This window comes from Chanodichthys erythropterus, chromosome 5, assembly GCF_024489055.1.
Source record: "Chanodichthys erythropterus isolate Z2021 chromosome 5, ASM2448905v1, whole genome shotgun sequence".
NCBI classification, from domain to species: Eukaryota; Metazoa; Chordata; class Actinopteri; order Cypriniformes; family Xenocyprididae; genus Chanodichthys; species Chanodichthys erythropterus.
The window spans coordinates 31458237-31486192 of NC_090225.1; the positions used below are offsets into that span (position 1 = coordinate 31458237).

The 27956-nt window shown below is 40.4% G+C and overlaps 1 protein-coding gene across 1 annotated transcript in view; it reads right to left on the reverse strand.

Annotated features, from left to right (window-relative positions):
* Positions 1-48: 48 nt before the first annotated feature.
* Positions 49-27956, reverse strand: part of slit1a (slit homolog 1a (Drosophila)) — a 96897-nt gene continuing 68989 nt past the window's right edge. Inside the window, exons 20-37 of the mRNA XM_067386891.1 lie at positions 26457-26623; positions 26238-26370; positions 21708-21776; positions 21509-21580; positions 21349-21420; positions 19132-19203; positions 16735-16898; positions 16244-16368; positions 16067-16164; positions 15516-15655; positions 14666-14759; positions 13937-14074; positions 9688-9916; positions 9313-9443; positions 8109-8263; positions 7316-7604; positions 7019-7230; positions 49-2614 (exon numbers count right to left, since the gene is read on the reverse strand). Coding sequence (XP_067242992.1) covers positions 2376-2614; positions 7019-7230; positions 7316-7604; positions 8109-8263; positions 9313-9443; positions 9688-9916; positions 13937-14074; positions 14666-14759; positions 15516-15655; positions 16067-16164; positions 16244-16368; positions 16735-16898; positions 19132-19203; positions 21349-21420; positions 21509-21580; positions 21708-21776; positions 26238-26370; positions 26457-26623 — 2599 coding nt within the window. The 3' untranslated portion in view covers positions 49-2375. The remainder of the gene's footprint in view (positions 2615-7018; positions 7231-7315; positions 7605-8108; positions 8264-9312; positions 9444-9687; positions 9917-13936; positions 14075-14665; positions 14760-15515; positions 15656-16066; positions 16165-16243; positions 16369-16734; positions 16899-19131; positions 19204-21348; positions 21421-21508; positions 21581-21707; positions 21777-26237; positions 26371-26456; positions 26624-27956) is intronic.

Here is a 27956-nt window from a genome sequence, read left to right on the forward strand (position 1 = left end):
GCTTTAAACATTTTTTTGTGGTTTTGATAAAGCAGACATAGACACTCATATAATCACACATTTTAATGAATGAAAAAGGAGGAAGTTCAGTAAACATTTTGGTGGCGCTACTTACATTCGGAGTAACTGCAGTTAGTCAATGTAACTATCAACGTAACATCATAAGAATAAACAGCAAGAGCTCTTAAATGTTCTATATGCAACAGCGACAGTTTCTTTCACAATAGTTTCTTGAGTTCATGATGCGATGGTTGTGATTGGCACAAGGATAGCTCAGACCATGACATCTACAGGAAAAGTCTGTAACCCTTTCCAATGATTTGTATGCACTGAAGCGATCACATCTTTAGCGATGACATTCACATTCGCTTCCGTTCCCAGTACCTCAATGTACAATAAGAGCAATAAGTATCCACCATAGATTAACAAATCCGGTTGATGTTTGCTTTATGGAAACACCGACCATGTGGTACAATGAATGTATGGAGAATTAAATTACTGCAAGTAGTTCTCAAATAGTACCACTTTACTAAAGGAGAACAGCATTTTTTCTTTTGGTCTGCACAGAAAACACTAGTAGCAATCGGGGCTATTGACTTGCTCTTTATTATGAGGACTGGATGTAATTACCCTATTAAAAATGCCTTAATCTCAATAACCTCTTTTTCCTCTTGGCTTTATTCACAACTCAAAATCAGCTTTCTATCTGGACAGGTCTTAAAATAAATAATTACAAAATCAAGCACAAAGATATTTTAAATGAATTAAATGTGGTATTCACATGGAAGACAACATTTACAATATTAAAAAAAGAAAAGAAAACAAAAAAAACCTTCCGAAACAATCAACACTGGCTCATATTACAATAAGGCTAAAAGGCTAATTATTATCTATGCTTTTGGCCAGTTTCAAACCACTGTGGCCTGTATAAGCAAGTGAATTAAATGACCGAATAAAACACCAAAGAAGTCACCAAATTTCACACTGCTGTTTGATAATAAAATCCTGAAAACAAATTTATTATTTAACATATAAAAATACTATACCAAAATGAAATACAAATATATATTAGAATCTGTTAAGCATTTCTGTATAAAGTGAAGGACTAGGGAGTTAGGAAAAGGAAATCAAAGCGAAAACAAACACCCACCGAAATTAAATGAAATAAGCCAAACTGCACTTATTCGCGTTTTAATTCTAGGACGATGTTCATGGCAATTTGAACGCAGTAGCTTGCGGAGGTAATACTGTAGGAATCGAAAGGAGAACATGGCGGAATCTGGGAAGTCGTTACTGTTGGGAGATTTGGTGTGTACAGTGTTGTGGTCATAACCCATAGTCATATTGTACCCCTCAAACAGTTTCAACACTGACCCATATATAAAAACTGCAGTGGCGTTGCATATTTAGCAGTGTTTCGATAAGCGATGTTCTATTTTCTGCTCAGCAGTACTAATATTAACCACAATCCAGACATCACATGACAATGAGCATGCATCTTAGAAAACGGTGTGATGAGATCTATCTAGCGCTTGATTTCAGCTCTCCCTTACATTCTGTCATTGAGTTCTCTGTTTGAGGTAATGGAATGACAAACACTATGGAATAGATCGAATGGATCCTTCGGTTTGACTTTCGTTTCTTGATCTATCGAAAGTCGAAATATTCTAAAGAAGCTCCCTTCCGACATGGTAACTCTACGATATGGCACCAGGAGTTCTTCACGCGTTCAGATGGAAGGCTGCTGGGTATTTTTGGCCCCCATGTAGTTTATTAATGGCGTCATATTTGCAGTGGAATTGGGGCAGGGACAGAGTCCCGTGTGCCGCCCGTAACACAAAACCATTGGAAATATCTGGTTAGACAGCATGTGGTTCCATGCACATCTCCTGCCGTACTTGTTTCACACCTTCTATTTTACCAGCATGTCACTGAGGATGTATTCTCCCACACAGATATATCATACATACAGTTTTTTCAGGCATGGTGGAAATGTGGATCTTCCTTTCATCACCATTACGGAGCCTTATCCGCTCAAATACACGTCCTGCACTGCAGAGAGTCAAAAAGACCATCATTTTCTTCTAATACATGACTAATGTCCTGCTTTTGGGCTGAAACAAGACAGGGTCCATCTCGCTTGCCTTCCTGTCAGCAGAGTTGGTGTTCTTTTACCCTTCTAGACCTTAAGAAAGGACAAAAAGGGGTTGAAATTTCAGGCTGTGGTGGAAATATAAAGGGTGGGGGTGGGGGGTATGTCTCTGTATACCCAATGAAACATGATATCTTTTTCTGTTGGCTTTTTTTTTTTTTGTGATGGCTCTTTCTGTGGTTCTGTCAGACTGTGATGAGGTGGTGATGCTAGTGGTTGTGTTCTACATGCACCCCACGCAGCCACACTTGATGGTCTTCTCAACCTCCTCGCTGAAGGACGTGCCGTCGCTGCACTCGAAAGTGTATTTCCTGCGCTTCATCCTTTGGCTGGCGCAGCAGGAGCCGGTGTCGCAGGCACCGCTGCACTCCACCCACGACACCATGCGTGTGGTCTGACAGATGGCGTACCCTCGCTGGACCTGGTAGAAGTCCCGCACTGGCTCCCCGTGGCACTCGGACTCTACAACAGAAGAAACGGCATTAAATAACATACGAAAGACACGTTTAACTCTTTCCCCGCCAGCGTTTTTTAAAAACGTTGCCAGCCACCACCAGCATTTTTGATCATTTTCATAAAAAAATTATGGCTCCCAGAATATTTTGTTGGATGATTATCTGAACATGCAATAGTCGTAACCCGAAGGTCGTGGGTTCAGCAGGAAATGTACACAATGTGCTCAGATTACATATGGTCCCTCTTTATATAGTGTTAAAATAACATTGAAGCAGAGTTAAAGTTAATGAAATAATTAAGTGGTTAATTAAGTTTATGATTGAGCATTAGTGATGAACACCTGCTGTTAACAAGCAGAATCACTGAAGAGAAACACAATGGGCCTCATTCATGAAACGAGCAGAACGAATTTTTGTGTAAATCGTGTGTAAATTTTCTGGCGTAAATTTTCGGATTCATTAAAATGTTCATATTTTCCAAATGTTAGTTGGTACGAAAGAAATCTACACCTGCTCCCAGCCACGCGTAAATAGTGCGTTTAACATCCGAACGTTTTGCTCATTAATAAGGCTGCATTTTAATTCACCTTAATTAATAAGGTACATATTTACAGCATTTTGAAAAAAATATTATATATAGTAATCACATACGTTTTTTCTTTTTACTTTTGTTGTGAGAGCCAGTAATAAGTTGCGTTCACGTCACCTTGTATTTACCGCTATCTTGAAATGACGTTATATTCGGAGCTGTTCACGTCCTTTTGGTCCTTGGACTGGAAATTATGCATTTCCATGGCACCACTATCAACGCCTAATAAATCAATCTACAGCGGTGTTACATGTGGGAGCTTTCAGAAAACTCCCAGCTTACAAACTAATTACGAACTCTACAAGGACGTGAACGCTTTTTACAAGCTAGAATCTTGTAACTACAGGAATTACGAGGCCACGTGAACGCACCTATAGCATCTGCAAACGGAGCACTTTAATCAAATAATGAATTGATTTCAATAGGGCTGGGCAAACTATGGAACTTTTTTCCTATAAAATGGCCAAAATCCTTCGTTTGGTGCCATAAAATGATGCCCATATGTAGTTGTCAGTCGGATTTAATGGGTGGGATTTATGGTAATTGAGAATGAGCGTGCACGCGCATCCCATTTACGACTGATTGGAATTCATTAACACACACACACACATTTCACTATCACTTCTGACGTTTACGAAGTATTTGTGAATCAGGAGGAGAGTTTTCGGGAAAGTCTGTTTATGCGCAAATCACTCACATATTTACTCGTATATTTACGAATGTTTCATGAATGAGACCCAATAACTGCAAATGACATCCACAGCCTTAGATGAAATCAACTGAAGATAAAATACATTAAATCTCTCAAGATCTGATTAAACGACTCCACAAACAGCATATTATCTCATTAACTTTAACTCTGCTTCAGTGTTATTTTAACTCTATGTAGAGAGCGGCCATATGTTCTCTGAGCAGAGTTGACTTAACTCTGGGGATTTTGCTGTGTAGGTGGGGGGACTGAATGAACAGTGCTCTCATTACCCACAACTGAGGTGCCTTTGAGCAAGGTACCAAACCCCCAATCACTCCCTGAATGCCGCAGTAAAAATGGCTACCCACTGCTCCAGGTGTGTGTTCAATACTCACTGCTGTGTGTGTGCACTTTGATGGGTGAAATGCAGAGCATTTTGCCATACTTGGCTACACATCATGTCACTTTATTAATATATCAAACGAAAGAAACAGAGCCTGTGCTTACAAACAAAAAACTTTTACTCTAGCTTCATGCATTCTTTTATCAAGTTTCATAAAAAAAACATTTTTAACAAAAAGCAGAAAAAAAGAAAGAAAATCGCATAAGCAATGCTTTTATTGCTTGTTTGTGCTCATTTTTTTGGTCTGTGTTTTGATCTGGAGATTCTGTACTTTTTCAGAAGATGCATAATAGTGCCCCCTACCATATAACTGTGAAAAGCGGGGAAAAATGGTGGGGAAGCGTCTCATAAATGACAGAAAATTTCGTCAGTGGTGGGGAAAGAGTTAACAGGATCTATCCATAGTGATAGGCCCTTTCAAAACGCTGCTTTGCAAAGCTTCGAAACCTTTGTGAATCATTTGTTTCAGAGAATGTATCAGCAGCTAAAGTCATGTGATTTCAGTAAACCATTCAGCAATGAATTTCGGATCAGCTGTAAAAACATTTTAGACATTTTTGACTATTTCCCTGCCATTTTTCATCACTTATGACAACAACACTTCTCCGCCACTAACAAGTGTTTCCGGCAATATGCGTTTTCACTATTATACGGTAGAGGGCGCTGTTATGCATCTTCTGAAATAATACAGCCTCTCCAGATCCCAAAACAAGCAAAAAAGATCTGTGTAAAACAGAAGGAGCAGATAAAAGTTGTTTACGCACGTAAGCTAACATGATCATCAAACATTCAACGGCATATAAATGAGAACCGCCTAATCTTACTGGATGAAATGTTGAACCCATGAAGAGGAAACGACTGTGAAGCTTTGATGGACTCGATTTACTCCATCATTCTGAATCCCATCCAGATCAAGTCTTTGACAAAAAGTCTTTTGTTTAAAAGCAGAGGCTTTGTTCTTTCTTTTGATATACAGGTGCTGGTCATATAATTAGAATATCATCAAAAAGTTGATTTATTTCACTTATTACATTCAAAAAGTGAAACTTGTATATTATATTCATTCATTACACACATACTGATATATTTCAAATGTTTATTTCTTTTCATTTTGATGATTATAACTGACAACTAAGGAAAATCCTAAATACAGTATCTCAGAAAATTAGAATATTGTGAAAAGGTTCAATATTGAAGACACCTGGTGCCACACTTTAATCAGCTAATTAACTCAAAACACCTGCAAAGGCCTTTAAATGGTCTCTCAGTCTAGTTCTGTAGGCTACACAATCATGGGGAAGACGGCTGACTTGACAGTTGTTCAAAAGACGACCACTGACACCTTGCACAAGGAGGGCAAGACACAAAAGGTCATTGCAAAAGAGGCTGGCTGTTCACAGAGCTCTGTGTCCAAGCACATTAATAGAGAGGCGAAGGGAAGGAAAAGATGTGGTAGAAAAAAGTGTACAAGCAATAGGGATAACCGCACCCTGGAGAGGATTGTGAAACAAAACCCATTCAAAAATGTGGGCGAGATTCACAAAGAGTGGACTGCAGCTGGAGTCAGTGCTTCAAGAACCACTACGCACAGACGTATGCAAGACATGGGTTTCAGCTGTCGCGTTCCTTGTGTCAAGCCACTCTTGAACAACAGACAGCCTCAGAAGTGTCTCACCTGGGCTAAAGACAAAAAGGTCCAAAGTTATGTTTTTTGATGAAAGTAAATTTTGCATTTCCTTTGGAAATCAGGGTCGCAGTGTCTGGAGGAAGAGAGGAGAGGCACACAATCCATGTTGCTTGAGGTCCAGTGTAAAGTTTCCACAGTCAGTGATGGTTTGGGGTGCCATGTCATCTGCTGGAGCTGGTCCACTGTGTTTTCTGAGGTCCAAGGTCAACGCAGCCGTATACCAGGAAGTTTTAGAGCACTTCATGCTTCCTGCTGCTGACCAACTTTATGGAAATGCAGATTTCATTTTCCAACAGGGCTCTCATAACACCTGAGCAGTGCCACAGACTGATGGACTCCATGCCACGCCGCATTGCTGCAGTAATTCAGGCAAAAGGAGCCCCAACTAAGTATTGATTGCTGTACATGCTCATGTTTATACTTTTCAGTTGGCCAAGATTTCTAAAAATCCTTTCTTTGTATTGGTCTTGAGTAATATTCTAATTTTCTGAGATACTGAATTTGGGATTTTCCTTAGTTGTCAGTTATAATCATCAAAATTAAAAGAAATAAACATTTGAAATTTATCAGTCTGTGTGTAATGAATGAATATAATATACAAGTTTCACTTTTTGAATGGAATTAGTGAAATAAATCATCTTTTTGTTGACTGTTTACATATTCATACAACAATATTTAAATACAAAATATTGTAGGGGCCATGAAAGTTTTATATAAATGCTAGCACTAGCAACTTTTTTTTGTAAACGCTGGTGGGGAAAGAGTTAATGACACATTTGTATAATAAAAAGTTTAGTCAATAGTCTCAAACTTGCCTGATTAAACAAGCTCTCCATAAAAAAAGCCCTAATATTTAATAAAATAACATTAACCAGCAGGCCTCACCAGTTTGTTTTGTTTCGAGCACTTTGAAACAGTGAATCATTTTGTGAAATAATTGGTTCAATTAATTTAAAGTTTTGAAAAGTTTTGTTTCTCCCATGCTTTCTCATCTCATCAGAAACAGAATGCTTCACATACGTTTTGTATTTGTTTTCTTACCCTTGTCGCATAACTCCCCACTGTAGCCCACCTCACAGTGACAGTAGGCATCTCCTGTGTCAGATATCTGACAGTGACCATGTTTGCATTGTAGCCTTCTGCACGGATTGAAGAGTTCTTCCTGCTGGTTGCACAGGGCACCATGAAAACCCTCCTGGCATTCACAGCGGTACGACTGCATGTCCATTGGAATACATCTCCCATGGACACACCTGTGCAAAGCGAATGAAAGAATTAGAGTATCACATGTTGCGTGTCAGTCCGATCTGCATACTTCACTACAAGATCTCGACTGACTTGCTGCCCAGACACGGGTTCACCGAAGGCTGGTCACAGTGTTGCCCGCTCCATCCGGGCTGGCAGTGGCATACGGGGCCCGTGGCGGTGTTGGGTTGGCAGATGCCATGGAGGCAGTATATCTTTCGGCAGGGCTCGCATCCGGGCACCACACCAGGTTTCATCTGGGTTTTGGTGAAGTCTTGTAGCTCATTATTGATGTAAAGGTTCTGAATGCAACCGTGGAAACTGGAGCCGTTTTGTATCTGCCACACACGAGGAGCAGTGGGGTGGACGCTGACCGGCATGCCTAAATGAGAGAGAAAATGTTATAAGAGCAGATTTGGGAAGAGGCCAGTGGCACACATGCAGCAGAACATTGATCAGTTATGGTTAATGCTATGGTAGGGATCTTAGGGGTCAAGTGTCATGCATTGTTTAGCTGCAACTCTAATCAAACACACCTGGACAAATGAATAAAGCTCTAAAGGATTACTAGATATTTATAGGCAAGTGGGTTAGAGTAAGGTTGGAGCTGGACAACAGCCCATCAGGACCAGATGAAGAACCTTGGTATACTGTTACTGTACTCATATTTGTTTGGATGAGAGGCCATCCAAGAGCGCTGATATCCAACCATGATCAGGACTAGAACTAGAACTCACTCTACTTGTGCATTCTAGACATCAAGAGCAATGGAACAGAGAGCATGTGTCATGTCTAGGTGTTTCCATGGGTACACAGTGGTGATTGACAGTAGAGTACAGTTTCGATGGATTTTGTGATGGAGACTGATATCTGTGGTGTGTCCTACCTCCCACATATAGTGGAGCTTCTCCCCTCAGTGGCTGCACTTTACCAAAGCTGTCCATGGTTGTTGGGATGCCGCCGTCTATGGAAAGGTTCACCATCTGGTCAAAGGTCACCAGTTCTACAGTGTGGAACTGACCATCATTGACGGTCTCAGTACTGAGTGTAAAACAAACATGAAAGATAATTGATTCAATATTTAATTTGCATCAAAACTTCATAAATGTCTCATTTGTAGGCAGCTGCTGAGTGAAAAATACAAAATGTCTTTTAGTGACATCACTGGTCAAAAAATAAATGGTGCATCTTACTCCATCTTACCCAACTATAATCATTTTTAAAGGGAACCTATAATACCCCTTTTGCAAGATGTAATATAAGTCTCTGGTGTTTCCAGATTGTGCGTGAAGTTTCAGCTCAAAATACTCCAAAGATCATTTATTAAAGCTTGTCAAATTTGCCCCTATTTGGGTGTGAGCAAAAACACGCCGTTTTTGTGTGTGTCCCTTTAAATGCAAATGAGCTGCTGCTCCAGAAGAGGGCGGAGCTTTAACAGCTCAACAACAACAAAGCTGGAGAATCTCACGCAGCCTAAATGAGGATTGTCAGTAACGGTGTTCAGCCTTACATTGTTCAAACCGGAGTCGACACTGATGGAGAGACTCAGGAAGAAGTTACAACTTTTAGACGTTTCTGAATGGTTAGTGGATAAATTGATGTAGTTGCTGTGGAGTTGATTCAACTCATCCACTAGCATGTGCCGTCATGTTCATCTTTTGTGTTGAATTGACCCTCGTTTGTGAAGCAGTCCGGCGTAAAATGACGGCATGACAACAACACTCTACTTCAACAACTCTTCCTCTTCTCTAAAGCAGCCCAACATGGCCCCGCCCCCTTTGTTGTGTTTTCTCGGGGGCGTGGTTTATGTAAATTTTAGGGTTAGTGATGTCACCAACTCGGGAAGAAGCTCATGTTGTAGTCTTTAAACAGAGAATATCTCTCTTTATATTGAACTTTGAGCGTCGTAACTTTGCAGATGTTGTTAATGCTCAAACAGCAACATTACACACTAACTAGAGTTAAAACCGTGAAATCATAATCAACCACCCCTTTAATGTATTCATCAATATCGTGCACATCATTATAATAAATAATGTCCCTGCATGCCAACATTCGATTTGAATTAAAAAAAAAAAACTCTAGCTCACCTGTAGATTGCATGACTTTGTTGGCTGCCAGGGTCATAGCTGACTTTAACATGACCTTCATGAAGTTCTACAGCAATGTGGTCATTGTCTCCATTGTACAGAAGAATGCCATTGTCCTCTGCTGTGGACACCTGTAGACAGAACCAAAAATATATCATCAGAAGATCAACAGAACAAATCTGACTGCAGCCTCTGCCAAGAAATGGACTATGTCACTACACTAGTTACCTGTTATAAAGCACAGCTACTTACAAAGCCTTTATTCTTATACATTCATTAGTTCTGTATACCTGAAGCCATGTGAAAAATTTTACAATAACACAGACACATTACCTTTGTCTAGTATTTGTTCAAAGTTTGGGCTTGGTTGAATACCTGTAGTGTGATGTTGGCCTGAGGCCAGTTCTTCAGGTCACTCAGTAGCAGGTAGGAGTCTCGGTCCACAAAGTTGACACTGACCAACTTTTCACAGCGTGGTCCTCCAAACCCTGCCAGGCACTGACACAGAGGGTGACCCCCCCGCTCCACACAGGGGGCATTGTTCTGACAGTCAGCCAACTCGCAGAGAGAGCGCGGAGTAGATGGGACTTCACAAAGCTGTCCACTGCACACAAAATGTTTCAGATTAACATTGATCATCTCAAATCTAACTGTCATGCATGTTCTTTTGCTGGAGTGAGCATCTGTAAGAGGTGTTTTGATCGATCAGATCACAAGTGGCAAATACCCGTTTACACCTGGTGTTTTAATCTGTCTCTTTTGTCCACTTTCAACCACTTTTTTTTTCCACATTTTTCAATCTTCAAAACAAACTTGGATCTTCAGCCGACACCGTTTAAATCCCATCTGACTAGCGCGCTTCCCATAATGTTTACACATTAGGTCAGTAGGCGGAGAGCAGATGGTCTTTTGTGACTGTTTGAACACATTCCACCACATGAGCATTTACACTACGAAAGCAATCCGGTCGAATGTGTTTTCAACTACCTCTGGAATTGGTTGAAAGTGGACAAAGACAAAATGTTTTACACCCCGTTTACACCTGACCTGTATTTAGTGTCATCCACTTACAATCTTGATTGACCAAAACGCATCTTAATACCATGACCAGAAAGACTGCATGAAACAAAAGCAGCACACATTCCAGTTTGCAGATTAAAGTGGGACTTTCCTTCCTCAATGACTGAATCCCCATTGTAGATAATGTCAGACACACAATCAAGAAATGTCTTAAAGATGACAATACACATAAAAACACTATTGGACCCCCACAAGTGGTTATAGGGTGAGTTTGTGGACAGCTTAGACACCTGAAGCAGGCACAATAAAGATCCACAGTGCACTGAAAACAGCATGTACACGCTCACTGTAAAACAAACCACGACCAAGGACTTTGTGGTGAGGGGGACGTGGTTCAGCGAGGTCTGCAGCGGGAGAGAGTGTCAGGAGACACGTGGTGAATGAGTGGGTTAAGCGCAAATAACGTACACATGTCTCTTATTACAGTAATTGGCGTGGAGACAGGATAAAACACCAGGAGAAGCAAGAGTGTGCGAGAGAGAGAGGGACTGCTGATTGAGACCTGCTGGATCCTGGAGAGGATTTATACTGGAGTGAAGTAATTTGATTTGAAGTTAATTCTCTGTTGTGTATGTGCACTGTGTTTATTTAGTACACTGGTGCCGAAACCCGGGAAAGAAGACGGAAGCCGCCGCCATGCAGTCGACCTCCGCCCAGCCGTTTGCGGAAATTATCTCATCCCTCGCGGTCATGCACCAGAAACATCATCAAGCCCTGCTGGACCTACGTACAGATCAAGAGCGCAGTTTCCAGGCCATCGTACAAGCCCAGCAGGAAGACCGCGAGAGGTTCCGGAGCTGGATTAACTGGGAGGTTCGTACAGAGACCACCGGACAGTTCGCTGCGCCCACCCACCTGCCGTTGAACAAGATGGGGCCACAGGATGACCCAGAAGCCTTCCTGGACTTTGAAAAATCGGCGGAGGCTTCTGGTTGGCCCCAGGATCAGTGGCCGGTGCGCTTGATCCCGTTACTATCCGGGGAAGCGCAGGTGGCGGCGAAGCAGCTCCCTGTACAGAACCTCCTGGTGTTCAACGATCTCAAACGGGCAATCATCCAGCGCGTCGGCCGGACCCCGGAACAACATCGCCAGCGCTTCCGCTCCCTGGAGCTTTTGTGATGGCCCAACAGCTCCGGGACTCCTGCTGCAAATGGCTACTGGCTGAGGGAGGCGACGTGGAAGACATCGATAGGGTGGTGCTGGAGCAATTTATCGCTCTTCCCCCTCCGTCTCTCTCTAGACCTGTCCCTCTCCCCAGGTCCCGTCTGCCCAGCCCACCTTGTGTGGAACTGAACTGAACAGGGAACTGACTGCTGCCAGGCTGGACCCTGCTCCTGTTTCTGTTGCTTCAGGGGAACAGAGCGAAGTCGGAAGACTTATTCTTTCGGAGCGCGATGACTTTCCCCTGGAGCAGTCTCAAGATGAAACGCTAAAACATGCTTTTGAAAAGGTCAGTGTCATCGATGGTCAGCCTCTCCAGCCTGGACGCCCGCTTACTTATCCGTATTTTGCGATTATAAAAGATAGGTTGTATCGAGTGACCCAAGACACTCAGACAAAAGAAGATACAACCCAGTTATTAGTTCCAAAGAGCCGCAGGGAAATGCTTTTCCACGCAGTTCATTATAATCCAATGGCTGGTCATTTAGGACAAACAACAACACTAAATTGCCTCATGACCCGATTTTTTTGGCCTGGCATCCACGAGAATGTGCGCAGGTGGTGCACTTCTTGTCGTGAATGTCAGCTGATGAATCCACCGGCCACACCAAAAGTGCCTTTGCGCCCCCTTCCTGTAATGCAGGTCCCCTTTGAACGAATTGGTATGGACCTCATCGGGCCATTAGAGCGATCAATGGGAGGGCATCGCTTTGCATTAGTCATTGTGGATTATGCAGCGTGATATCCCGAGGCAGTGGCTCTCTGCAACATTTCTGCTGGGTGAGTGTTGCGGATGCACTGTTTAGTTTAATATCCCGAGTGGGGATTCCGAAAGAAATCCTCACTGATCAAGACAGAGCGTTTATGTCACGTATGTTACGCAAACTTTACGAAACTCATTTTCATGGTTCCTGCCAGGCCTGCCCACCTCGGATAACGCCCTATGTGATTCTTCGGTGCAAGCACCTTCATCACTGAGGCATAGCCTGAGTAGGCAATCCCCTACTTAATCTTTACCCCATCACCACGTTGAGGTGTGGGTCAGACTTGGAGGGGGCCAAGCTCACCTACTAATCCACCTACCAATCTCATGCTCTGACCTACCCTTACTCATGAACAAGACCCCGAGATACGTAAACTCCTGCACTTGGGGAAGGAACTCCCTTCTTACCCGAAGAAGACAATCTACCTCTTTCTGACTGACACCATGGCCTCACATATGGAGGTTCAGACCCTCATCCCAATCGCTTCACACTTGGCCACAAACTGCCTGAGTGTGCACTGGAGGTCACAATTAGCAAATTCCACCCTGAGGCCCCCAAACTGGAAACGCTCCACTCCTCGGCTGTGCCTTGAGATCCTGTCCATGAATTTCACAAACGGCATAAGTGACAAAGGACAGCTTTGGTTGAGTCCAACACCAACTGGGAACAAGCTTGACTTACTGCCGAAAAATGCGGAGACACCTCTAGCACAAGATGTATAGGGACAGGATGGCATGCACAAGTGGCTCCAGTACTCCCGTGGTACTGCCAACGAAACACTCTCTAGAACGCCAGAACACCCAACAACATCCAGGGCTTTTAGCATCAGTGATCTTCAACTAAGTAACAACAACAGTTTTTTGTTCAGTGTTTTCCATATCATAGACTCCTCAACAGAGTTTTTAAGTCCTCAGCTGATGCTCTAGGATCCTTCTTAACGTCATTGCCCATTTTGGCATTCGCTGTGCTCTTTCAGTCATGTCTGCAGGATGGCCATAAAGAGAAAGTAGCGGCAGTGCTTTCTCAATTTATAGACAATACATCTCACCATAGACTGCATTATAAATGTTTATGCAGTGTGTTCAATAAAGTGTGTTATTTATACAGACTGTGCTTGTCTATTGTTTTGACTTATTGAAGATTAAATTAAATTTTATAACCAATTCACGCAAAACACACATTTTCATGTTCATGAATATTTCGCCGTCTAGGATCAGGTGATTGCAGACTGTGAAATGAGTTCCCTAAAGTGATCATCTGTATGCTTCTTGAATCTAATAATGGTGAAAAGAGCTGGAGAAAGCTGAGGTTTTGTTCAAACCCTCAATTGAGGCAACTTTTATCAAAAATGACTTCTGAATGGGGAATATCACAATAAAAGCAATTCATCCTACGGAGTTGCATGAGTAATGTGAGGCACTCCAGCGTATGAATCCACGTCAACACACACCTTAACAAATCATCAACTTCTACACTTATCGAGTATAAAGTCCTTCCAGAACAAAAAAAAGTCTGCTTGAGAAAGTCTTTCAAAAGATGAAGTGTAATTCTAGATCACTGGTGAAATGGAGTTAATTCCACAGATGTTAAAATGTAAAAATAATGGTGTATGAACTGACCTGAAGCCCTTCGGGCAAACACAGGAGTATCCATTGACCTCGTCCACACACTGCGCCCCATTCTGACACCTGTGGTCCTTACAGTCATCATAGTTCACACTGCAGTCGTCACCCACATAACCAGGTGCGCATATACACCTAAATCAAACACACATGCACATGCTAAACAAACCACTGTACACAAACATTATGGAGCTCCTTGAAAATCTTTTGGTTGAAGAGGACCTATTATGCCCATTTATAAAGTGTTTTTGTGCTTTACAAGAACATGTTTTCCTGCTTGAATGTTGATTATTTTCCTCATATTCTCCATTGTTGCAGCTCCTCTCTTCCCAGTCTGTCAGTAACGCTCTGTTTAGTTCCTGTTCTTCTGAAAAGCACTGATTGGTCGTGCTCTGATTGGTCAGCTGGAGCAGTGTGTTGTGATTGGTCATTTGGGAAATGTCCCTCTCCTTACCATAACCGCCAGTTTCAACACACTACTAACTAACTCAACCAGGCCCCGCCCCTTCATTCTGCATATGAATTATTTAAATGAGGAATATTGTAAAGAAAACTCAAGACTACAATGGAGTTCAGAAACACTGACACTGATATAGAGAAGAACTCCTGCTGGAGGAACTTTGCAGAGCTTTTTCAGGCTCAAACAGCAACATTACATACTAAAGAAAGATGAACATGGGAAAAAGCATAATAGGTCGGCTACTAGGTTAAAAGAGATGTGTTTACTTTGGGCCTGTGACTGTGATGAAGCAGGTTGACTGATGCTTGCAGGGACTGCGAGTAGAAGCACACATATCCTCCATATCCTCACACATCTCCCCTACACACACACAAACACAGAGTGACACCTGTAAGTCTGGTGATATAGCAATGTGCTTACAACAGTTGGAGAGAAAAGACAGGAAAATTCTTTGATGTAAAAATCAAACCAAAAGTACGAGTTTGGAAAGTAGTAAAGGCCCCGACATACTTCAAGCTAAATTGAAGAACTAACTGGTTTGTTGTCATTTCGAACAAAATCAGGCACGAACAATGTTCGTTTCTGGAGTTTGAAACAATTTGCCAAAGTGAACGTTCTGCCTTCAAACTACCATTGGTCAGTGGTGATGATGTAATAAGTGGGTGTGACCAAGAGGCTCCGCCTTCTTTGAGGTGAAATTCTTCATTTCTTCTGTTCAGTCCGTCGAGGTCAGACGTGAGTAAAAACATGAACACACTGGAGAAACTCTTTATATCAGAAACTGAAGCTGTGATTCTAACTGAAAGAGACACTGACACTGTTTTTCATCTTTAATACTGTGAAGCTGCTGCTTTAAATCAATCTATTGTATAAAGTGCTGTAGAAATAAACGTGACTGGAGAGCTGAAGAATACACATCACTGTGATCAGATGCTTTCTGAACGGCTGTTTTCTCACCGCTGGCATTTGTTTTGTGTGTTTATTCTGTTATTGAGAGGAAAGCGCAGCACATATGTATGGCGTCAGGATGTTCACTAAAAGTTTATCGCTGCAACGTTATTTTAAACTTCTTTTTATCCCTTCGCAGAGAGTATAACAGGGCCTTAACACGTGTACCTGTGTAAAAAGGGGCACATAAACATGTGTAGTTGTTGATCCCATCAATGCAGGTCGCTCCGTTCTGACAGTCATTATCTTTACACTCGTCAATATCAGTGTCACACGTGGGTCCTTCAAAGCCTGCAGCACATGAACAGCTGAGAAAACACAAATGCATTGTTTTAAATGGGGATCAAGCTTTCTAAGCACTGTGGGAATGAATTTCATGAAGAAGTCCTGGTAATATTTCACCCAAAAGCAAAAGATCAAATATAAAACATCCCAGTATGTCTTTGCAGCTTTTTTTTAGAACTAGAGTCGCGGTCCACCCTATACAGGAATCGACTCATGTTGTTGACGCTGTTGCTGTGTTCAATACAATTTTTTATACTGTGATATTATTTTCAGAACAATTTATGTAGCTGTAATGCAGTGCTGTCCAGATGCAATGGTTTTAAAGTGAAAATATGTAGAATTTAGCACATCAAATAACACTTTGTTGCATACTTTCAACTAATTCACATGTTTTTAAGTGATAAGGAAAATGTCATTTGATGTGGATATTTCACCTAAAGTCTTCTTCCTCTTCTCCGAACGTGTGGCATGTTCCTCCGTTCTTACAGGGCTCACTGACACAAGCGTTAGTCACCGTCTCACAGTTCTTGCCCTGTACGTGAAAGCAAATGCATGAGCGTTTCACGTCCGTCTGCCAGCGTTCACACTGATCACACGTTTTGTACGCTCACCTTAAAACCCTCGGAGCAGCTGCACCTGTATCCGTCCGTCTGATCCGCCTCGCAGCTGCCGTGGTTCAGACAGGGGCCGGACATGCACGGGTTACACTTCGCCAGTATCGCAGTGTCCACTTCACCTGCACACACACAGTCCCTCACATATCAATATTATAAAAATGAGTCTCAGTGTGTCTCTCTCAGAGCAAAGACTGGTAGAAGAGCATTGCTGAGGTATAAAGGACAAACATTATGTAACACTAAGATTGTTATTTAAACAGTCAATGTTATGCCCTTTCTCAAAGTCTTGATGTTGTTTTTGTCTCTACTAGAACAGGTTTTCCTGCTTGAATGTTGATTATTTTCCTCATATTCTCCATTGTTGCAGCTCCTCTCTTCCCAGTCTGTCAGTAACGCTCTGTTTAGTTCCTGTCTCTGTGAAGCCCCTCCTTCTGAAAAGCACTGTGTGCTCTGATTGGTCGGCTGGAGCACTCCACTCATCTTACCCTGACACTCAAACCTCTTGGCAGGGGTGGTCAGCAGCAGTTTTCCCTCCATGCCGTGCGGCCCAATGCAGCGCGCGATGCCAGGCTCCTTGTAGCCGGTTTTCACCCAGTCTGAGAGCCAGCGCAGGCGGCAGTCGCAGTACAGAGGGTTTGCACCGATGGCCCTGAGAACAACCAATCACGTTCCAGTCAAACCAGCATCAACCCATTGTGTTTTTAGACACCAGAAATGAGATGCCTTAGAAGGCATGTATTTGAACAAGCTCAGTCTGTGTATATAATACAGTACACAGAAATGAGCACAACCCCTCTTGTCATTGTTCTTGTCATTTTTATTAGTGTTACCAAACATATGCATGAAAATGCACCAAGCTTAAGACGGCTGTATCAGTCTGGTTCCGGTCGTAAAAGCTCCATTAATTTTCTATAGGGAAATGGATTTATAACTCTTAAGTTATAAGCCTGTAAAGACAGCCTTACTTTGAGCTGTGAAGATGTAAATCAATAGTATCTGCTTCTGTTGAAGCTGTCAGCCCATGTTATTTCAACTTATTTTTTTAAAATCACTGTTTAATGGGTTAGTTCACCCAAAAATGCACATTCTGTCATTTATTACTAACCCTCATGTCGTTCCACACCCGTAATAAGACCTTCATTCATCTTCAGAACACAAATTAAGATATTTTTGATGAAATCCGGTGACTCAGTGAGGCCTGAGCACTGACATTTCCTCTCTCAAGATCCATTAATGTACTAAAAACATATTTAAATCAGTTCATGTGAGTACAGTGGTTCAATATTAATATTATAAAGCCACAAGAATATTTTTGGTGCAACAAAAAAAACAAAATAACAACTTATATAGTGATGGCCGATTTCAAAACACTGCTTCAGGAAGATTCAGAGCGTTATGAATCTTTTGTGTCGAATCATGATTCGGATCGTGTGTAAAACCGCCAAACTGCTGAAATCATGTGACTTTGGTGCTCCGAATCATGATTCGACACACTGATTCATAACACTCCGACGCTTCCTAAAGCAGTGTTTTGAAATCGGCCATCACTATATAAGTCGTTAATTTGGTTTTTTGGTGCACCAAAAATATTCTCGTGGCTTTATAATATTAATACTGAACCACTGTACTCACATGACCTGATTTAAATATGTTTTTAGTACATTAATGGATCTTAAGAGAGGAAATGTCATTGCTGGCTATGCAGGCCTCACTGAAAAATATTTATCAAAAATATCTTAATTTGTGTTCTGAAGATTAATGAAGGTCTTACGGGTGTGGAACGACATGAGGGTAATAAATGACAGAAATTTCATTTTTGGGTGAACTAACCCTTAAACAGTGGAATTCATGGAGAAAAACTACATTACCCATGATGCTGTACAGAAAATTCCACCAATCACAGAATCAATCAAATGAGGACATTGTTGAATTTCTGTAATACTTTGGCTACTGTGTTCAACATTTTATCACTTTGATCTTATTTGTGTAGCTATTATCGACGTGCTTCTTCAGTAACTGATCAAGCACACTTGCTGGAACATTACATCTTCAAGAAACCACAATATGTCTTCTACAAAAAGATAAATGGCTGAATGCAAGTTTCACAGAGGGTGTTCTGCTGTGTACTGTATTACCACATCATCACTGCTAGATGGCGCTGCAGGCGTCCAAAACATGGAGCTGCTGCAATTGCCAAACAAAGCGCTTGAATTCTATTCAACTCTTCTAAATAAAGAAAAATGTCACCAGATTCTGTGAGTTAAAGGGATTGTTCACCCAAAAAATCATCAAAATATTAAAAATATCTTCATTTGTGATCCAAAGATGAAAAAATGTGCTATGGAGTGAACTATATTTGATATTTCTGATATTTTATGTTATTTCAGTTAACGTTTATTTTATTTAAAGCAAAGAAATGTTATTTATGGTTTTAGTTTCAGTTATTTCCGTCAAATAATACAGCTCATTACACATTAGACTAACTAACTAGGCCATTTACAATCGATTGTAACAATCAGAAATCACCTATCGCTAGTGAAGTACTAATGTGTGTCACAGGTGTGTGTGTGTCGACCACTTTCCATCAGCTCCATCCAATAAGATGTAAGAGCTGTTGTGTAACAGGCAGCGTGTGGGCAGACGGACATGTAGGGTTACACTCCTTCTCTCTAGGTCACTCAGAAGAGCCGCAGTAACGGCGAACATGTTTAATAAATCTGACGACAGACTGACCAGCCTCTGCAGGAACTCTGGGAAAACACAGAGCTGATGTGTGTCTAAACTGCAGAGCAGATGTAACAGACTGGCTGTGCTGCTCGCTTTGTGTTCAGTGTGTGTAAAACTGTCAGTGTTTGGTGAAGTAGGCCTGTTTATTCACTCACAGATGTGACAGTGATGCAGCGTCGTTGAAGATCCCATCAGGCAGCTCTGAGATGTCATTGCCATGCAACGACCTGAGAACAACATGAGAGAGAGAGAGAAAACCGTCACATACATACTAGAAACATCAGTTATCTGACATGAACCCGGAGCTGCTCTGGATTCTGCTGCTTTGAAATAAAGCGCTGTAGAAATGAAGCTGACTTCTTTCTCATTCTCATACTGTCTTGTTGGACTCCCGCCTAACGCTGGAGGTTTGGTTGATCTATTTCCACCCGTCGGTTTGCCAGCGAAGCTCCGGAGGAATTTGAGGAAGCTGGTGTTGTGTTACTGAACTCACAAATGACAGGGAGCGACAGGGACGGTCACATAAACCATCGTCTCTCTGCCTCACGATAAGGTGACGGGACAGCTGTAAACAGTGAGCATCTTACACTTCTCTGTCATCTCAGCCAATCATCACGTACTTGATTAACATACAGATGATTCTGGACCGCATCTGACTAATTGTTTCATCACATGCAGCTTATTGTGGTCGTGAAACATGAAGAAGATGTGATTAATCACTTGTTTCTCTGTTGAGTCTCGCCTGGTTAGGAGCAGTAAGAGTCTTTCCATGACAAACGGCAGAGTGGAAATCACTGATTTCCAGTGGAGAGTCGCATGGGTTTCTGATCATGAGTGCGTGCAGAATTTCAGACCCGATTTAAGATATTCGATATCTGATATTTGAGAAACTTTCATGGCTAAAGCACTTACGGCCGTCCACCCGGATGTGATACACTCCAATCAAAACTAAGGGTGAGAATTATTTTTGATTCCGTAAAGCATATATATATTAAATGCATTATAAAAGTATTTCTTGTAATGCAGTTTATATGATCTTATGAATAAATCCAACCGCAGTTATAATATATTATAATACGGATTAATTCATTGTTACACCTTTAGAAGGTATAATGCATTAAAGCACATGACAAACAACCAATTTCAGATGCAACAGGGAATCTTCAAATATTATAATGCATTTTAACTTTGATAACAATTACTTATGAAAAGACATAATATACATACAGTCTTACCCATTATTCTTTAAACATGACTTAAAATGGGTGGTTATGGATAATTATGTCCAAACAATTATTTTATAATTATTACATACACCACATTCCAAATTATTATGCAAGTGACATATCAGTAAGATTTCAGTAGAATAAACATTCAGATTTTAGTTATTCTAAGAAAATGTTTGTTTGTTCGTTTATCCATGTCTTTTTAGATAACTGGTATCAATCTCAGACAAAATAATTTGCCAGGTCTATGGAAACCCTGCTTAGAGGTTGTTCCACATTATTAAGCAAGTCACAGTTCTCATGCAATATGGGGAGGAAGAAAGATCTTTCTGAAGATGAAAAGCATGAAATGGTCTAATGTTGTGCAAAAGGCATGAAAACAACTACTATTTTGTGAAACTGAATGGAGATTATCAAATTATCATAAGATTTGTGAGTGATTTAGAGCACAGCAGAACTTGGTCAGATAAAGGCTTATTAATGAAAGTTCCTGTCAAAAAAATGATTGTTTTAAAAGGGCAGCTATAAAAAAAAAGCCAGTGTTGAGCAGCAAACTAATTATTTTGTCTGAGATTGATACCAGTTATCTAAAAAGACAAATAAATAAACAAACAAACATTTTCTTAGAAAAACTAAAATCTGAATGTTTCTTACTGATATGTCACTTGCATAATAATTTGAAACTCTAAAAAACCTACTATGCTTTTCTTTCAAACATATTGGCGGTCATTTGTTTAAGTCAAATCAAGTCAGCTTTATTTCTACAGCACTTCAAAGCAGCTTCACAGTAAAAAAAAAAAAAAAGAGGAAAATATCAGAATCAATGATGCAAACTTCATCAAATATGAGACTAAAGCAGCTCTACAGAAGACAATAGTGTCGTTATTCACTTTGAGTCAGTTCAGTGTTGGTTCAGTTCAGTTCAATAACATTGTCAATGTTAAAAATAACATAAGTTTGAAAAAATTTGATTTCGCTATAAAACAGAAGACTTGTTTTGAAAGATTTGTTCTCATCCAATAGTGTCAAATAAGTGGATAGTAACGGCAGCTTCACGATCAGTTTGAAAGGTCTCTGCGACTGCCACTAGTGCTGAAATGAGACAATCATAAAAAAAGAGTAAAGAAGTAAAACAGAGATACGTACAGCAAGCGGAGAGACTGAAGACCCCCGAAGGCCAGAGTCGGGATACAGCGAAGAGCGTTATAGCTCAGGATCCTGCAGGACAAAATCACACAAATCCTCCAATGAGATTTGACTTTCACAGCTTTGATTCAGTATGAGATTAATGTGGTTCACGACATACAGGGTAGTGAGTTGACTCATGTTGGAGAACGAAGAATTGGTCAAGGAACTGATCTTGTTGTTGCTCAGGTCTCTGAAACAAAAGATCATCAGCTGATGAATGAAACTGAAGACGACAACTTCTCAGAGAATACATGGATGTGAATAATAAGAGAGAGAGAGAGAGAGAGAGAGAGAGAGAGAGAGAGAGAGAGACGTACACAAGCTGCAGGTTTTTGAAGTTGGACAGCTCCTTTGGCACTGCGCTGAACTGGTTTCCATCCAGGTACCTGCAGACATTCAAAAAACATATTTGCATATTTATCTGTTTCTTAAACAAACATTTTTGCGTTGCACCATTAAATTGGACCTATAACGCCCCTTTCACAAGATGTAATATGCGTCTCTGGTGTCTCCAAAATGTTTCTGTGAAGTTTCAGCTCAAAATCCCCCACAGATCATTTATTATAGCTTGTCAAATTTGCCTCTATTTGGGTGTGAGCAAAAACACGCCGTTTTTGTGTGTGTCTCTTTAAATGCAAATGAACTGCTGCTCCCGCCCCCTTTCCAGAAGAAGGCGGAGCTTTAACAGCTCAACAACAACAAAGCTGGAGAATCTCACGCAGCCAAAATGAGGAAAGTGTTCATCTTACATTGTTCAAACTGGAATCGACACTGATGGAGAGACTCAGGAAGAAGTTACAACTTTTAGAATGAAACTGGACGTTTGTGAATGTGCTGTCATGATAATCTTTTTTGAAAAACCTTGCAAATGCAGATTAAGGAGTGCTAATATTATAATAAGATCCCCATCCTTCGTCACCAGGGGAGTGAAATCTGAGCAGCTCGTTTTTTTCACATGCTTGTAAAGAAAGACTTGCCAAAATAAAGTTACTGGATTGTCCTTTTTCATGTTTTCTGGGTTTGTAGATGCACCGGGGAAAAAGTCAGATTTTCATGATATATCCCCTTTAACTTAGTTGAAATACAGTTCTATGTATAAACTAAACGTTTATGCAAGCTTACAAACACAAATAAAAGTTGGAATTAAACAACAGATTGCTTGAATTGCATCAATTAGCTCTTGTTTTCCCCGACAAACCTAGATGACATTTACACTCACTTACAGTGGGTACGGAAAGTATTCAGACCCCCTTAAATTGTTCACTCTTTGTTATATTGCAGCCATTTGCTAAAATCATTTAAGTTAATTTGTTCCTCATTAATGTACACACAGCACCCCATATTGACAGAAAAACACAGAATTGTTGACATTTTTGCAGATTTATTAAAAAAGAAAAACTGAAATATCACATGGTCCTAAGTATTCAGACCCTTTGCTGTGACACTCATATATTTAACTCAGGTGCTGTCCATTTCTTCTGATCATCCTTGAGATGGTTCTACACCTTCATTTGAGTCCAGCTGTGTTTGATTATACTGATTGGACTTGATTAGGAAAGCCACACACCTGTCTATATAAGACCTTACAGCTCACAGTGCATGTCAGAGCAAATGAGAATCATGAGGTCAAAGGAACTGCCTGAAGAGCTCAGAGACAGAATTGTGGCAAGGCACAGATCTGGCCAAGGTTACAAAAACATTTCTGCTGCACTTAAGGTTCCTAAGAGCACAGTGGCCTCCATAATCCTTAAATGGAAGACGTTTGGGACGACCAGAACCCTTCCTGAGCTATTGGGGGAGAAGAGCCTTGGTGAGGGAGGTAAAGAAGAACCCAAAGATCACTGTGGCTGAGCTCCAGAGATGCAGTCGGGAGATGGGAGAAAGTTGTAGAAAGTCAACCATCACTGCAGCCCTCCACCAGTCGGGGCTTTATGGCAGAGTGGCCCAACGGAAGCCTCTCCTCAGTGCAAGACACATGAAAGCCCGCATGGAGTTTGCTAAGATGGTGAGAAATAAGATTCTCTGGTCTGATGAGACCAAGATAGACCTTTTTGGCCTTAATTCTAAGCGGTATGTGTGGAGAAAACCAGGCACTGCTCATCACCTGTCCAATACAATCCCAGTACAGGGATATCCTGGAAGAAAAACCTTCTCCAGAGTGCTCAGGACCTCAGACTGGGCCGAAGGTTTACCTTCCAACAAGACAATGACCCTAAGCACACAGCTAAAATAACGAAGGAGTGTCTTCACAACAACTCTGTGACTGTTCTTGAATGGCCCAGCCAGAGCCCTGACTTAAACCCAATTGAGCATCTCTGGAGAGACCTAAAAATGTCTGTCCACCAACGTTTACCATCCAACCTGACAGAACTGGAGAGGATCTGCAAGGAAGAATGGCAGAGGATCCCCAAATCCAGGTGTGAAAAACTTGTTGCATCTTTCCCAAAAAGACTCATGGCTGTATTAGATCAAAAGGTGCTTCTACTAAATACTGAGCAAAGGGTCTGAATACTTAGGACCATGTGATATTTCAGTTTTTCTTTTTTAATAAATCTGCAAAAATGTCAACAATTCTGTGTTTTTCTGTCAATATGGGGTGCTGTGTGTACATTAATGAGGAAAAAAATGAACTTAAATGATTTTAGCAAATGGCTGCAATATAACAAAGAGTGAAAAATTTAAGGGGGTCTGAATACTTTCCGTACTCACTGTAAGTTTTAAGAGAACATTATGTGAAAATACTTTGTTAGTGGCTCTTCAACATAAACCTAAAACGTGTGCCTTTATGTGCAAAATGTCCCCATAAAGATGGTAATATCCAAAATATCTGTCCTTCTGGGGACATTTTTTGGTTCTCATGAGGAAAGATTTAATTTTTTTTTTTTTTTTAAGTAAAAATGCAGAAATGCAGAAAAAGTTTTCTGTGATGGGTAGCTTTAGGGGTAGAGAGTCCCCGTAAACCACATATACAAGTGTGTGTGTGTGTGTGTGTGTGTGTGTGTGTGTTGTAGCTGTAGCTGAGAGACCAAATACACAATGCCTGTGAAAGTCTGTATTTGACAGGAATGTCAAAGCCTCTCAGCACCTGGTCATGGAGGCGACGGCTTTAATGATGGGCTGAGACCGCAGCACACCTGGACGCAGCTCTAGAGTCAGTGAGAGCACTGTGTAAATGAGAGGTTTTCACGCTCTGAGGGACGACAGGCATCTGATGTGTGTAACTCCCACTCAAAAACACACTCATTACACTCACTAACAAAACAGCTTCGCCCTGGACGACAAAACTTTACAATAAGATCCCATTCAGTTAATGTTAACTTGTTCATTTGTTCAGCTCAAGTCCATTAAATAATAACATTTGATTTAAATAATGTATTACTAAATGTTGAAATTAGCATTAACAAAGATTAATAATACAAGTTTGTTCAGTTCTTTTCATTGTTAGTTCATGATAACTAATGTTTACAAATGAAACCTTATTGTAAAGTGTTACCAAGAAATGTTATGCAGAATAACAGTGTATTTCTGAATTGTAGCGTGTATCCTGTATATTAGAGTTCATTAAAGTTTGAACTGCATCTAAAACTTCCATGCATTTGGATCACACAGTTTTAACATAAACAAACATAAATAAACGCAATGCGATGCATATCTGTCAGTCATACATAAATGAAACAGGTCTATACTTTTTTTATTTAAATTTTATTAATTAAATTTTGTATTTAAATAATGAAAATGCATTTATTCAATTGCTCAGAATCAGCATAAATCTGTTCATTGTGAAAATAAGCATAAAGATGGTTAAAATATGGGGTTACACTTTATTTTTAGGTGACGTAGTTACATTGTACTCACTCAAATAAGTACTAGTAATATTAATTAACTACATGCACTTACTATAGAGTTACAGTTAGGGTTTGGTTTAGGGTAAGTTACCTGTAATTATGCAAAATTTACTGTTATTACATAGTAAGTACATGTAGTAACATGTAATAAGTCACCTTAAAATAAAGTGTTACCAAATATGTGGAACAATATTGGATTGGATGATAAATACATAAACCTGTTTATTGTGTTTTTAAAAAACATTCCGTTTATTAGTACTATTACAGAAATCTGATCTGTTTCATTTTTGTGTGACTGACAAATATGCATCACATTACATGTTAAAACTACATAAACTAAATGGATGGACATTTTACATGCAATTTAAACATATGAATCTTAAATGTAAAACTTTGAGTGAACCTCAACAAGGGACTGCGGATGAAAATTAGCCAATTTGGCCAAATCCGGCACATTTTTCCATGTATTGTCCCTGATTAAATAACCAAAGTAGTAAATTAACATTTTCTCAGTTCCTGGCTTTCTATCTCTGTGAACTGCTGAGTAGCTCCGCCCACCGTGAAATCTCATTGGTCCTCATCTTGACCTACGTTAACATGACATATGCTCTGATTGGCTGTGATTTTCTCACTTTTTTCCGTGATGCTGGAAGCGTGTTGCAGGGTTGCCAAGTCTGTGGTTTTCCAGTGAATTTTTTTTCCCAATGAGTTGAAGGTTTGACATATTGCATAAATTACTGTATATTTGACTATTGTTGTATTGAAATATTTTATAATAAAACTGCACTAGATGTTAAGTTTTCTGATCACTATGATATAGTGGTTTTCATTTTGCATAACAATGACTGTAAAATAAGTATTTAAAGTATGGGAATGGCATATTTTGATATTTGGGATATGGTCATTGGGCTACTCTTGGGATAGTTTTGATTGTCCAATGGGCTGCAGCTGGTTAGGAACCTCAGTGTAATAGTTGTGTGGCTCATTGAGGCTCAGACTCACAGCTCGGTGACGTTGCGAGGAATGCCTTTGGGTAAGAGGCGCAGGTGTTTGTTGCTGCAGCGCACCACCGTCTCCAGACAGGTGCACTCGGCGGGACACTGGATGGGCGGCGTGCAGCTCGCTTCCTCTTGATCTGAGAGAAACATCAGCGTGAAGGGATCGTTAGCCCTCTCACAACACTGGGAATCCAGACAGGCAGTTTGTTGAATTAGATCCTACCGTCTTCGCAGCGGAAATCTGGTAATGCGACGTCCTGCAGGGGAATCTCTTTGAGGAAGGCCGGCCGCTGGCAGCGCGGGTTCCCCGTGACGATCTTACGGTTCCTCAGCCAACTGCTCAGCCAGGCCAGATGGCAGTTGCAGTTGAACGGGTTGGCCAGCAGGTTTCTGCCACACAAAAATAGATATTAATTAGACCAAACCAAAGTCCCTTTACAGCAAGTCATTTCGCTCGACGGCCATCTTTGAAACACCTCTCAGCCAGTTATTTAATCTCTTTGAATGGGGAAACATCAGATATCCAAGCTGCAGTGATGCAATGCCAAGAAGGCAAGGCTTACAGATGCAAACTGGGGTAATTGTGTTTTTTGTGTGTTTTTCTTAAAACATGTTAGTTATAAGTTGGCATATAAGAGTGCCTATTAAAAGAAATTTGAACCAATGGGATCCCTTAGGGAAGGATATCAGTCATTTCCCCAAAGAAATTTTTTTTTTTCTTCATCCTATGATGCTTTGCGTGAATTACGGGAGTAACTTGCATCTTGCTGTCGACAATCAGTAATAAAGACGTTCAAACTAAATATGATAACTATAACGATGAAGTTTTAATCATTCTGTGAGAATACTGAAGTCCACACACCACAACTATAACGATAACGACACAATATCATTGGAATCACTTTCAGAATCCTTTTTTTCCAGCTGATAAAAGATTAAAACACTGCATTTAAAGCTCGAGCATTTAAAGAGACAGACGACAAACCTGCAGCACACTTATAATAAAAAGAACAATATCGTGTGTTGATGTGGATGCTAATATATCATTATAGATATTCTTTATAGTTATCATTCTCAGTGTGAACGGGTCTTTATGCTGTCAATAAAAAGCCTTAATGAAAATGTGGCGAAAGACAGATACAGTCTTTATAGCAAGATATTATTATTGTATAGTTTGTTACAGAATGTCGCATTTTTTGTGCTTGTTTCTTGCATTTCTGTAGCTAAAACAGCATTTTGCCATTGAGTTATGAAAACGTTATTTCTTAATGTTTTCTGAATGTTCAAAACGTCTTGATTTTAAATGTTTTAACCGGCTAAGCCCCTTTATTTTTGGGTCACACTCGGTATGTTCGCAGTCAAAAGTCTTCAGCCCCGAGGCCTTGAAATGTCACTTTTTCAGGAAAATCAATGTAATATATATTTTTTCAATAATATGTTTTGATTATTATTTAGAATTTAGAGGGGATTTTATAATACTATGCAATATTTATACAATTATTAGGAGCTTTTTTTTCATTAAAATTAATATAATTTTTCTTATTTAAATTATTATTCAATAAATGCAGTATTTCAGATTAAAATAGAGTGAAAGCCTTTAACATATCCGAATCAATCCATGATATTTTGTGTGTTCACATAGCTAATGTGACAAAACTCTCCAAGTACACTCTAAAAAATGCTGGGTTAAAAACAACCCAAGTTGGGTTGTAAATGGACAAAC